Here is a 12424-nt window from a genome sequence, read left to right on the forward strand (position 1 = left end):
AATATTATTTCAGTCAATGTCCCTCCTTACTCTCCATCCCTCCACTCAAATCTTAAAGACCCATTATAAACGCTTATAAACGTATCACAGAAAAAATCATAGTGCAGAAAAAAATAAGATGCTTTAATTGAAATGTATTTTACAAACAAAAGTATTAAACAAATCAGATAGGTGTGGACTTTAATGTGGCGTTACTAAACGTTAGAAAATATATTATTACATGTTGGCAGGCCAATTCTTAGGGCCTCCTCGACAGGTCAGTCCAATACATTAGCATATTTTGTTGTTCTCTTCTGTTTGTTGCTAAAATATGCTACACACGTCCTGGTTACAAAATTCCAAGATGCCTGTCAAAGAAATGAGATATTGTATGTTAGTGCTGAGCAAGTTTGGTTCGGTTATGAAAATATAAACATACAATTTTTTTTTAAATACAGTAATATCACATGTACATACAGTGGATATAAAAAGTCTACACATCCCTGTTAAAATGCCAGGTTTTTGTGATGTAAAGGAATGAGACAAAGAAATCATGTCAGAACTTTTTCCACTTTTAATGTGACCTATAATCTGAACAATTCAATTGAAAAATAAAAACCTTACAATAACCTGGATGCATAAGTGTGCACCTCCTTAAATTAATACTTTGTTGAAGCACCTTTTGATTTTATTACAGCACTCTTTTTCTTTGGAAAAGCAAAATAAATTATTTATCTTTGTCTCATTCTTTTACATCACAAGAACCTGGCATTTTAACAGGGCTGTGTAGACTTTATATCCACTGTAAGTATTCAGACCCTTTGCTAAGATTATCAAAATTGAGCTCTGGGGTGTTACAAAATGTTGAAAAACTGAAGCGGCCTGAATTATTTTTTGAATGCTCTGAATATGCTCATCACCCATTGTCTATAATTGTATTTCAACTTTATTAGGTGCACTCTGTCCCTATGTGATCCAACTCTATCAGCGCCATTGCATAAAGAATAATTCTGGGTACTCTTTACAGAATCAGGTGATTTTGATTCTGACCAAATTCACTCACATTGTTTGAAGCATTAATGATCAAAACTATTTGTTATGGTGAGAAAAGATGAGACGTTCTTTCTATGGCAGCCTACATAATTCTGCCTGTAAAACAAAATTTCCTACAGTGCATTTGTAACAAATACCCGGCTGATCACATTGGTTGTCAACCTACTAATGAAGCCTGTGATTTTTGATTGCAAAAGCGATTTTAGAGGCATTCGCGCATAAATATACAAATAGATCAGAGACATCTCTTGTTGGCATGAGCAGCTGTGCTCTGTGCACACAGCTGACTAGGAGATCAATAATTTACATACGTCTTTATGTAGTTCGGAAGTGGAACTGACAGTTCATAACCTGGAACTGAACTGACAGTTCATAACCTGGAACTGAACTGACAGTTCATAACCTTTTGAATCAATATTTAGATCGACACATTTTCTAGAATGCAAACAATAACATTAAAGTGTCCATGGTAGCATCAATATGCACCTGCGCGTGTGCAGTTGAAGACTTTCTCTGCTAATCTGTAGAACTCTTCTCCCAATATGTTGCGATAGTTGAGGTGACTGGTGTGGATAAGACACCGCGTGGCGTCTTTAAACAGCAGATCACTTTCTCCATACTGATGTGACTGAAACAGGCTAAAGTCCGTCTCTGGGTTGGATGCTAGAGTCTCCTGGATGTGTTGGGAACATTTAGTATAATTCGTTAGAATAAATGCTCTTACTAAATGAATACAACATGGCAAAAAAAACGTAGGTTGGTTCAGATGCTAGTTCAACTCAATCCTCAGTCCCACCTGTGACTTTATCAGAAAGTCATAGATACGGGAAGTGAGCACTGGTCTTGTCATGATGATGTTGGGTGGGATGGCTCCGAGGTTACAACTCTCCCATTCAGATAATGGTTCCCGTCGGCCGTCTCCACACAACAGCTCAAAGTCCCAGGACTGCCACCCATCTGCCCAGCCACTGGAGCTCAGACCTGGTGCACAACACAATGAGAAAAAAACAAGTGCATTTAAATCCATAGTGCCATTATTTTTGACAGTGAACCAGTGGTGTAGTGAAGGGGTTACCAATCTAGAGGGTGCGTCCCGGAAAACATTTTAAAGGGAAAGAAAAGTTGGTAGAGCTCTGGCATTGGGGTGAATGCTATGGGCTTGAAGGGAATTTTACAAACGGGGGGGGGGAAACCTGAACAATGAATGGCAGTCACTGTCAAAATGGCAGAGAGTAGGAAGATAGTGAACATAAGAGCCTGGCCGAGCCCAATACCTCACTACTGTTAATAACCTCAAAGGAGGTGTCATGAGTTTTTACATCCACACTTCAAGGAGATGTCCTGAATTGTCTTCCACCTTGTGGATGTCGGCTGAATTAAGTGATGGAGATATATTTTCTCAACGTGACATTGACCACAACACTTTCTGGGACTGTGTCCAAAGTCAGCTGATTCAGAGAAACACTCCAACCCAACCATTCGAACAACACTGCAGTGTCATAAAACAAATGATTGAATAGTTTGTGACTTTGTTAAAGTATTTTTGGGGTACTCTAAATTACTATTGTATGTGTTTTTAGCTTTGCGAAATAGGTGCTAGCCCCTCTTTAAGGCATCTCCCAAAGTCACATGAACCCGAACAAACATGAAGTAATGATGCAAGTAATGATGTCACCATAATGCAAGTGCAGGACACAGACTGAGGTTCTTCACAACAAAGGTAGTTTAATCCAAGAATATCCAAGAACAACCGTCAACTGAAACAAGACGACAGCACAACAAAAGCAACGATGACTAACAAGAAACACTGGGGCAGGAGGAACTTAAATAGGGACTAAACAAGGGGTTAACCAGACACAGGTGAAAGCAATACACTAACGAGACCGAACATAGAACCAGGAAAACTAGAACCAAAACACACCGAACATAGAACGACCGTGGCTGGCCGCTACAATGCTTTTCAATGCTCTACACACTGCTCTAGAGCTATACGAATCTACTACGAAATATAGGTAGTAGATTTTTATTCAATGCAACTGGGGAAATGGTTTCTGTCATTCACTGCAAAAATCCATCTCCCCCAATCAATCAAGATTCCAAAAATGACGACATTTCTACTGGTATTGTGTCTGTCTCTCAACAACACATTCAACAGGTTGAATTCATTCTGGAATAGATTTTCATTCAATTAACTAGGGGGCACGGTTTCTGCCAGCCACTGAATGGCGAAATCCGTGCCCCGTTTCAATTAGCAGTGATTTTTGCCAAAAATCTGTGCCCTCCTATTAACCAAAAATTATTAATCTTATACAAACTGCTGCAAGATTTGAACTATCAACCTCTGGCATTAGAAGAATGGTCTTACAAACTGAGGTACTATAAACAACCAAAAGACTTCAGCGGGCAAAACAGCTGAAGCCCTATGGTGTTTCTTGGCGCTGAAGCTCTCTCTCTCTTGTAGTTCATTATTATTTTGGGTGAAAAATGCTAATACCTGTGAGATAAAAAGATGCCATGGGTCCAAAAAGTACAAGGCAGTACAACTTCTGATGCAATGTCAAGAATTCTACATGATCTGTTCCATGCTGAGTTGTGATATTTGGCAATTGTGACAAGGAGCTCAGAAGTAGCTCATCGTATGTAATGAGTCCAATTCATCCTGACTTTGGCACAATGTTCCACATAGCTGAAGCCCGTCAATGCTGATCGCAGCATTAATTCTTATTGGGTTTATACTGGTCATTTTAAATACAATATAGTAGTTGTTGACATTTCATTGCACAAAAGCTGTATACTGTATAAAAGTAGACACCTGGCTCAATTAGAATCCTCTCTCTAATAAGAGTTCAGTTTTACACTGTGTTAAATAGTTGTTTGGGGTTCTCACTGAGAATGTTGCTCTCTAGATTATGCTGCTCAAGGAAGGCCACGTCTCCATAGCTCTTTCTGCTGGTGTCTCCAACCAGGCACCTGCACAAATTACCATAGGGCAGCATTAATGGAATCACAACACCAGCCTTTTACACAACATTCCAGAACTGTTGATTTAGGACAGAAATATGATTTGTGTCCATAGACAAAACATTGAACAAAAGAGTCTCTACTCACCTCAAAGCACCTAAATTGCCATAGTATCTCTCATTATGGTTGTCTGCACAGCGTTTGGTGGCGGCCTCCCCAGTACCACCCATACATACTTTACAGAGGTTCCCATGGGAACCAGGGAGACAGCCCTTCCAGAACACCTCATTGTAAGCTAGGAGAAGAGCAGAATACACAACTTCACCTAATATCAGGACCTTTATGCTGTAGTTCAAGGTCATTTCATATTTTAGTCAACACATTTGCAAATAAAAGTAGGCAACTAGTTGTAGTTAAATTCATTGTGAAGTTATAACAGACAGAAAAATAAACATCCCAAGCCTTTGGTTAGCATAGAGCTTTAGTTTAAAAAGTGATGTGATCAGACATTAATATAATGTAGAGTATATGTGGCTTGGCTTGATATGGGGTGACGACTGTCTAGTGGCCTCTGGTTAACAAGAGTTTCATACAAATACCTCAGTCATCAGTCTTATATCAGTGATTGTCTCGCAATCTGCACAGGTGCCTGTTGAACCAATGATTTGACCAGGAATGTAATGATGTGTGTTAAATGATCAGACAGATTAAAATACTCCACTGTGACAGTGATTCTCTGCCTTTGTACATGTGAATTGATTCAGACCCTGTGGCTTGTGCTTTTGTGTTTTACTTGAATCACTTGGTAAAGTGCAACTCAGCACAGATCACTTGTGTATTTTATTGTTTTTTTATTATTTTATTCCATGTTTTTTTAGGCTATTTAGCGGTTTTCTGAGGTTTGTAACTGCGGTTTGAAGAAAACTGAGCCATGGATTACAGGGTAGCAATGCATCAAATACTATCAGATAGGTAGGCGGAGTGGGAGCCAGGCAAGAGGTGTACCTTGGTTTGGGTTGCAGGGAGAGGTGTTGTTGTGTTCCAGGCTGAGGGGGTTTCTGAAGGGCAGCAGCCAGCCTGCAGGGCTGTACATGTGGCCATGGCATGAGCGCCTGCCCCCAAAGTTCCCGAAGAACACACTCCTGGTGGAGCGCTTCACCACAGCTACACCGGCCAAAGACGGAAACACTGCAGAGGCACAAAGTAAAACCATATGATAAAATCATACAGTTGAACCTGTATTGTTAGGTTTCACTGCAGCCTTTGACATAGATTTTTATTTGTTATCGAAATAATGTATTTTGCATTTACTGTACATGTTTGGAGAGTTCCTTATAAAATAGTACTCAGAGAGGGTTCTTCATTGGAAGCTTCTCTAACATCAGGTATTAAATAACTATGTATGCTAACTATGTATGCTATATGTGTTAGCACCTGTGCCATTCTCTAAGAACTCAACCTCACCTGGAGTTAAAATGTCACCATTATGCATATTTGCATAGATGTCAGATTAATTATGATTGCGAGACCGTTACTAAAATATATCAAATAAAATGTATATGTCAATTGATTGGGATTTTCCAAGTTATGTATTTCAAGGTCACAGAACAATTTGTTTTGTCTGTAGATTCTTGTTATTCCTAGAAGTTTTATTTAGTGCTTCTGTAAGGGGGGGTCACCCACTCTCTCGGAGCGAGAGCTCCAAGCTTAGAAAGTCCTAAAATGACTAAAATAACATGGGATTTAAAAACACAGACACATTTTAAATAGTTGCCATATTCCCATATATTGCATTGTACAGTTATGTACACATTTTAAACATTTGCCATATTCCCATATATTGCGTTGTACAGTTATGTACACATTTTAAACATTTGCCATATTCCCATATATTGCGTTGTACAGTTATGTACACATTTTAAACATTTGCCATATTCCCATATATTGCGTTGTACAGTTATGTACACATTTTAAACATTTGCCATATTCCCATATATTGCGTTGTACAGTTATGTACACATTTTAAACATTTGCCATATTCCCATATATTGCGTTGTACAGTTATGTACACATTTTAAACATTTGCCATATTCCCATATATTGCGTTGTACAGTTATGTACACATTTTTACAGAATGGTCTGTCACAGGAGCGTACTCAGGAAGAAAGCATGATTAGCATATGCTAATCATGAGATCCAAGTATAATTTTTTATTTTTTATAGATTCTACCATGGTGCCTATCCCCTTCCTAAAGATAAATGTAACTTTTATTTTAAGAATATAAATACGTATAAATGAATAATATTTTGGTTGTTTTCTTTGCCCCTCCACCTTTTGTATTTCTTTATTATGTTTAGCGTATTTCAATTGAATGTATTAGCCAGTAGTATGTTGTCCTTTCTATTACTGTTCTGTACACTGTCATGTGTTTAAGATTGTATCTCGATTCCAGAAAGATTAGATGTTGCAAGTGGTGATCCTAATAAACTAACACAAAGTAAATTTATTTAGGGATTAGCCTTCCCATTTCATTAGCTCACCTTTGGGTTCCGAATGGGCTGCTTCTTCAGCTCCTCCCTCAAACGTTACACACGTCTTCCCTGAAAGAAAGTGGGACAGGAGAGTCAAAGCCAGAGGTCTCAAACCGGTTCCACGGAGGGCCATGTGTCTGCAGGTTTTTGGGTTTTCCTTTAAATTGGTTCCCAGTTCAGACCTAAACAACCAGGTGGGGGTAGAAACGAACCAATTAGTGACCTAATTAGTCAATTAAGTACAAGGTGAGAGCGAAAACCTGCAGACAAATCACGATAGGTAACTATAGAGCCACAAGGAAGTACAGAGCCTTCCATAACTAACGGGACAATGACGGTTTGTCTTATTTTGTCTCAATACACGAAGATTGGATTTACAATTAGAAAATTACTGAAATTAATGAGGTTACATATAGATTAAATTTAGATTCTTGTTGTTTTAAATGACAACACTTTTTCTAAATGTCGAAACTCTACTGTTGATAACCAAAAGAATATTCACCATAATGCCTCCTTTTATTAGCTTATTATAAACGTGGGATTTAAGGCAAAAGACCACAACTAAAAATGGCTGCATAACAGCCCTGGCAGAGAATCTGGTGGGATCAATGGGTTGAAATATTAGGTAATTGTTAGAGGGAATCTCATGTAAATGTCCTGAAATGGGGGGGACAATGTATAAACAAATGCTGTTAATATTGCTGTCTAAATGATGAAACCACAAACACCATCAAATAACTGCTGAGAAATCTATACCATGACCACATAGTAATGTTTCGATTTACAATTCAAACGTATTTACTATGGAGTTAGATAATCAACAGGGTGCTGTAAGTACACCCCCTGAAATATCAGCCATACCATAATACTCTGTTACCACAGGAACAAGGCCACATTTCCCAGCGATAAAGGCGTGTGTGGCGTCCAGCGACGCGGCATCCACCTCATCTCTCTGTGACAATACAGGAAGTGCAGACAGTAGAGATGTAGAGCTGTGTGGAATGACACAATGTTATGAAAGGGCATTGGATTGTGCACACCCTGTAGTTTTAACAGTCCTATTTACCTTGATCTTTTCAACACAGTCGCTCATGGAGGCAGCTCTAACGCACACCAGTGGATCTGACTTAATGTTGAGAGCCCAATGCTCACATTTCCTCTGTTCTGCATTGCTAATGCAGCACCAGCGCACAACACTGTCCTCCAATGAGCTTCCTATAGATACACAATATCTCCACATAGTTATAAGGCATAAATGCAGCAGCAGCTTTGTTTTCCAATAAGCAGCTTAAAAAGGTACCTTCATGTCCAAGGCCTTTGAGGAGAGCCACATAGTCCAGCCCCAGCACCTGACTGATGTCTCTGTCGTCCTCTAGAATGACCAGCTTCTCTGTTACATCCTTGAAGAGCAGGTCAGCGCCACCAAACATTGAAGAGTCAAAGAGCTGAAAACGTTGCCTGTCTCTACCTCGCCGGCCAAATGCCACCTGACATGAAACACCACAGACATTTTCTCAACCACAAAACAACGCGGGCATGGGACAAATCTGGAGGGGAGAATGCATTAACATGGACTGAGACATAGAAAATAATGTTTCCTTGGACAAACCCAAACCCATCTCAAGCCAACTGAGCAGAGCACTACCTGTGCTGCCGCTACGAACTTGCGAGCGATCTTCCGAACACTGAAGCGAGTGACCACGCCCTGACCTGGTCCCCTTCCCAGGTTGCAGCTCCTGTAGTCGCTGAGTGGTGCGCGGGTACCATCCGAACACAGCAGCTGGTACTCATCACTTTCACTCTCTGGAAGACACATAGCAGGGGTTGACAAAAGGAGAGGCAGGTGAGAGAGACAGAGAGAGAGATGAAGGGGGGGGGGGTTGTTTCAACAGCTGTGTTGAAAATTCAGTTGAATGGTACCAGAGGAGTTAATAGAACGTCTAGAAATCAGCATTTTAAAATTGTCATACATTTTAGCATGATTCTCTTGACACTTCACATGTGTAGTTAAAAAAGGTAATGATTGGCTTGGTTAAAATGTGGCACTCTACTCCTAGTGTCTACGGCGGTAGAGGCTGGGGCCTGTTTCTAGACAGGTGGATCTTCAAGATGTCATAGGTTGGATGTATCATTTCCTTATTGAGCACCGATTTGCATAGCTGTAAGCTCTACATACTCCCAGCACCTTATCGTTCTGGGTTGTTGGAGACCTGCACAGCATGTTCCGATTAGTGTTATGATTTAATGACAAAATAATATATGATAAATGTAAGAAAGCAAAGTCTTATGTCAGAGCTGTAAAGACTCCAAGCTTAAGAAAGTTTTGATAATACTCTTGAATTATATTCAATGTACAGTATCTACCCCATGTATCCCATTTGTTTCTAAATGTATTCAAATGTAATTAAAGTAGTAAATATTATTTACAGTATCTCAGAAGTGAGTGAACCCCTCACATTTTTGCAAATATTTGATTATATCTTTTCATTTGACAACACTGAGGAAATGATACTTAGCTATAATGTAAACTAGTGAGTATACAGCTCGTATAACAGGGTACATTTGCTGTCCCCTCAAAATAACTCAACACACAGCCATTAATGTCATCCTCAAACGAAAGGTGGAGGAGCGCAAGGTCTCTAACATCCACCAGCTCTGTGATGTCGTCATGGTGGAGTGGAAGAGGACTCCAGTGGCAACCTATGAAGCTCTGGTGAACTCCATGCCCAAGAGGGTTAAGGCAGTGCTGGAAAATGATGGTGGCCCCACAAAATATTTACACTTTGGGCCCAATTTGGACATGTTTACTTAGGGGTGTACTCGATTTTGTTGCCAGCGGTTTAGACATCAATGGCTGTGTGTTGTGTTATTTTGAGGGGACAACGAATTTACACTGCTATACAAGCTGTACACTCACTACTTTACATTGTAGCAAAGTGTCATTTCTTCAGTGTTGAAAAGATATAATTAAATATTTACAAAGATGTGAGGGGTGTACTGTATGTCTTCATAACAGCTCCACTCAGTTGTCCACAACATGAAATGCTCCCTTTAACCCTAGTTAAGATGAAGACCTCTGAACCTTTAATACTCCACAGGGCTGTATGGTCCACAAAAGCAACATCTCCTGCCCCGGTCTTGAGACACCTAATTGACAGAAAGAAGGATTTTAGACAGCATGAGCTGGTTGACTTTAATTCCAGCATGAGGCAAAAGGATCCACTAAATGACAATATCATTATGATCAGGGTGTCTATCCTGGTATGACCCTCCACCTGACCTGATCGCCCCCTGGCTGTTGTAGAAGGGTTCGCTGTGTGTCGTCTCACAGTGGAAATTGCGTCGTGCGATGTAGGACTTCTGACCCTGACACAGAGCACACAGTTGGGGAGCTATGGAAGCCGCCCCAGGAACACAGCTGGCATTGAAGAAAACACTAATCGCTAACAAAGTGAAGAGTGGTGTTAGAGGTGATTTGTTCATCATCTCGAGATAAACAAGCCATTTAAAGCCCAAATGTTGCCCTGGAGCCTTGAGGATGTTAGCTTTAACAGCAGATCGACATTCATCTAGTCCTACCCGTTACAAATGTACCAAAGAAAGGAATTGCACATTATATGGACATGAACATGGTCGTACCCTGACTGAGAGGCTGCTCTTTGGCCCAGGTCAGGTAGTTGCGGGACAGAAGGAAACCCAGGGGCAGACTCCAGCCGGCTGTCCAGCGAAGCCCAGCGTGGCAACTCCTCTTACCCTGCAGGGAGCGCACATCCAAGGTGCTGTTCCTCACCACAGCCACTGACAGAATACAGCCTCCTGGAGGAGCAGAGGTAGATGAGTGATGGATATAAAACAACCCGAATCAAGCACACACAAAGGCATTGTGTGTAACTTGTGTTTGAAAAAAATCATGTCTGCGATGTTCATATTAAGACTAGCTCTGTGGTTAATGGATTCAAACGCTAATAGACGTTAACGAACCGTCACTGTAAATCTCCTTGGCGATGGCGATCAGGCCAAACTGCTTTACTGCAGTGTAGACTTCCCCTGCATCCAGTGTTACCATGTCAGCACTGTTAGCCTGAAAGACAGGCGTCAAAGACAGAAATGTAGAAGCATATTTGTGGCAAACCTGTCCCCCTGTCATCAGAGCAACGGCGATTAGGAGGATTATAAGTAGATGATGGAGTGAGAAATCAGCCACTTAAAACCAGTAGTGAATGTTTGCTGTGAAACCAGACAGACGAGACCGTGGACAACATTAAATTCAGAATAAAAGAGAAAAACCATCAGTGACAATAATCTTTAAAGGGAAATGTGGAGAGAGCAGGTCTTCTCTGACCCTGATCTTGTTGATGCAGTCTGAGGTGCTGTAGGTGCGGATACAGGAGAGCCTGGCGAATGACGCCACAGCAGCTACAGGCAACACCGCCACCAAAGCCTTGGCCAGCTCAGCACACTTCTTCTGCTCCGGCTCGGAAACTGTGCACCAACGCATCTTCTTACCTGAGGGCACACAGAGAAAAAATATTTTTTAGAAAACAAATATTGCTGTAGATTGGGAAAACATTGGGAACACAAGACATACGTTTAACTTAATGTTATATAGAAAAGTGTTTTTATAATCAGACACAGGATTCCACCAGACTGGACTTATCCAAAATGATCCACTTCTGAACCATGTGTCCACAGAACATTCTAACTGGAGTCCTGACAGGAGTGTTTTGGCAAACTTGAGTTCAATTTTTTGAACAAAATGGATCCTGTTATGTCTGTACTGACCCCATATCACTGGTCAAGCATGGTGGTGCTATGGTGATATTTTGCTGTATAAGGTTCTGGAAGACTTTAAACTAACCTTAAATTCTGCTCCGCGTAAAAACAAATCTAAGAATGTGAGGCAGTCTGTTAGTTTTCTGATCTAAAGCGCGCTTGGTTCATGCAGTAAGACAAACAAACAACACCTGAATGATTGAACATGAAAACAATGAAAAATATCCCAAACAATTGCCAGACTTGGGTCTTACTGAGATGTTGTTGCAGAAACTGAAACAAACATGTCATGTTTAGAAAGGTAAAATGTCACAGGGTTAAAGCAATTCTGCGTAGAGGGGTTAGCCACTTATTGTCGCTCATGGCTAAAACCGTCCCCGAAGATGTCATCATTTGAAAATGAAAGAGAGGGGACTACCACATTGTTCAGTAGAGTTTATATGGACGGGAAGCTTTTCAAATATATCCTTGTAAATGGACCAAATAACCATTCTTGGTTAAAAGGAATGAAAATATTGCGCACTTTTGGGAATCGATACCATATGCAGTTCCACGCATGTATGCGAAGGCAAAATAATCAGTTGTTTTGCTTACATGGAAGTACCTGGATGCTATCGCACGACCGTCCCTAAACCGCTGGGGTGACAGATAAGACTTCGACTACCAATAAAACCAAATGGGGTTCTTCACTGGCGTTTCTTCACTGTCATTATCCTATGACCTTATTCCTTCTCGGGCTATTGACAAACGACCTTTGAACATTCAAAATAAAAACATAAAACACTTACCCAAACCATAGTCGAGACAGATGAAAACGATTAGCACGCCATGCATTGCCCGCATTTTTGAATGTGAAAGAAAGAGCTAAAACAAATGAAAGCTAGTTTACTTTACGAAACGAGGTTGACCCAACCCTTCAAGTCTCAACATTATCTTTTTTTTAATTTATTGTAACCTAGCCTTCAGGACAACGAGCGTCCGAAATGTATCCAACTATTGTGCAAGACATAGCCTACAACTTTTAAAGTGTGCGATAATAGGAGACTCCTGCGCATCTGGAAAGGATTTAAATGGGACGTGATGCGAAGACTGTCATCTAAACATTTCTATGCGCTAGTGATCAGCA

The 12424-nt window shown here is 40.6% G+C and overlaps 1 protein-coding gene across 3 annotated transcripts; it reads right to left on the bottom strand.

Moving 5' to 3' along the window:
- Positions 1-94: 94 nt before the first annotated feature.
- On the bottom strand, positions 95-12403 carry zgc:172271 (PBP2_transferrin domain-containing protein). Of its 3 annotated transcripts, XM_010881036.3 has the most exons (18): positions 11553-11631; positions 11384-11412; positions 10868-11031; positions 10507-10606; positions 10165-10341; positions 9806-9968; positions 9608-9672; positions 8171-8328; positions 7826-8012; positions 7592-7740; positions 7387-7477; positions 6535-6594; positions 4999-5181; positions 4141-4288; positions 3920-4002; positions 1829-2013; positions 1519-1705; positions 95-347 (listed from the first exon to the last, which is right to left on the bottom strand). In XM_010881036.3, the coding sequence occupies exons 3-18, from the start codon at positions 11021-11023 to the stop codon at positions 304-306; spliced, it is 2136 nt and encodes a 711-aa protein (XP_010879338.2). In that variant the 5' UTR covers positions 11024-11031; positions 11384-11412; positions 11553-11631; the 3' UTR covers positions 95-303. The 3 variants fall into 3 exon arrangements, with proteins under 3 accessions (XP_010879338.2, XP_010879337.2, XP_019910804.2); XM_010881035.3 differs by lacking the exons at positions 11384-11412; positions 11553-11631 and adding an exon at positions 12087-12403; XM_020055245.2 differs by lacking the exons at positions 11384-11412; positions 11553-11631 and adding an exon at positions 11893-11946.
- Between the last annotated feature and the right edge of the window lie 21 nt (positions 12404-12424).

This window comes from Esox lucius, chromosome 17, assembly GCF_011004845.1.
Source record: "Esox lucius isolate fEsoLuc1 chromosome 17, fEsoLuc1.pri, whole genome shotgun sequence".
Classification (NCBI taxonomy): Eukaryota; Metazoa; Chordata; class Actinopteri; order Esociformes; family Esocidae; genus Esox; species Esox lucius.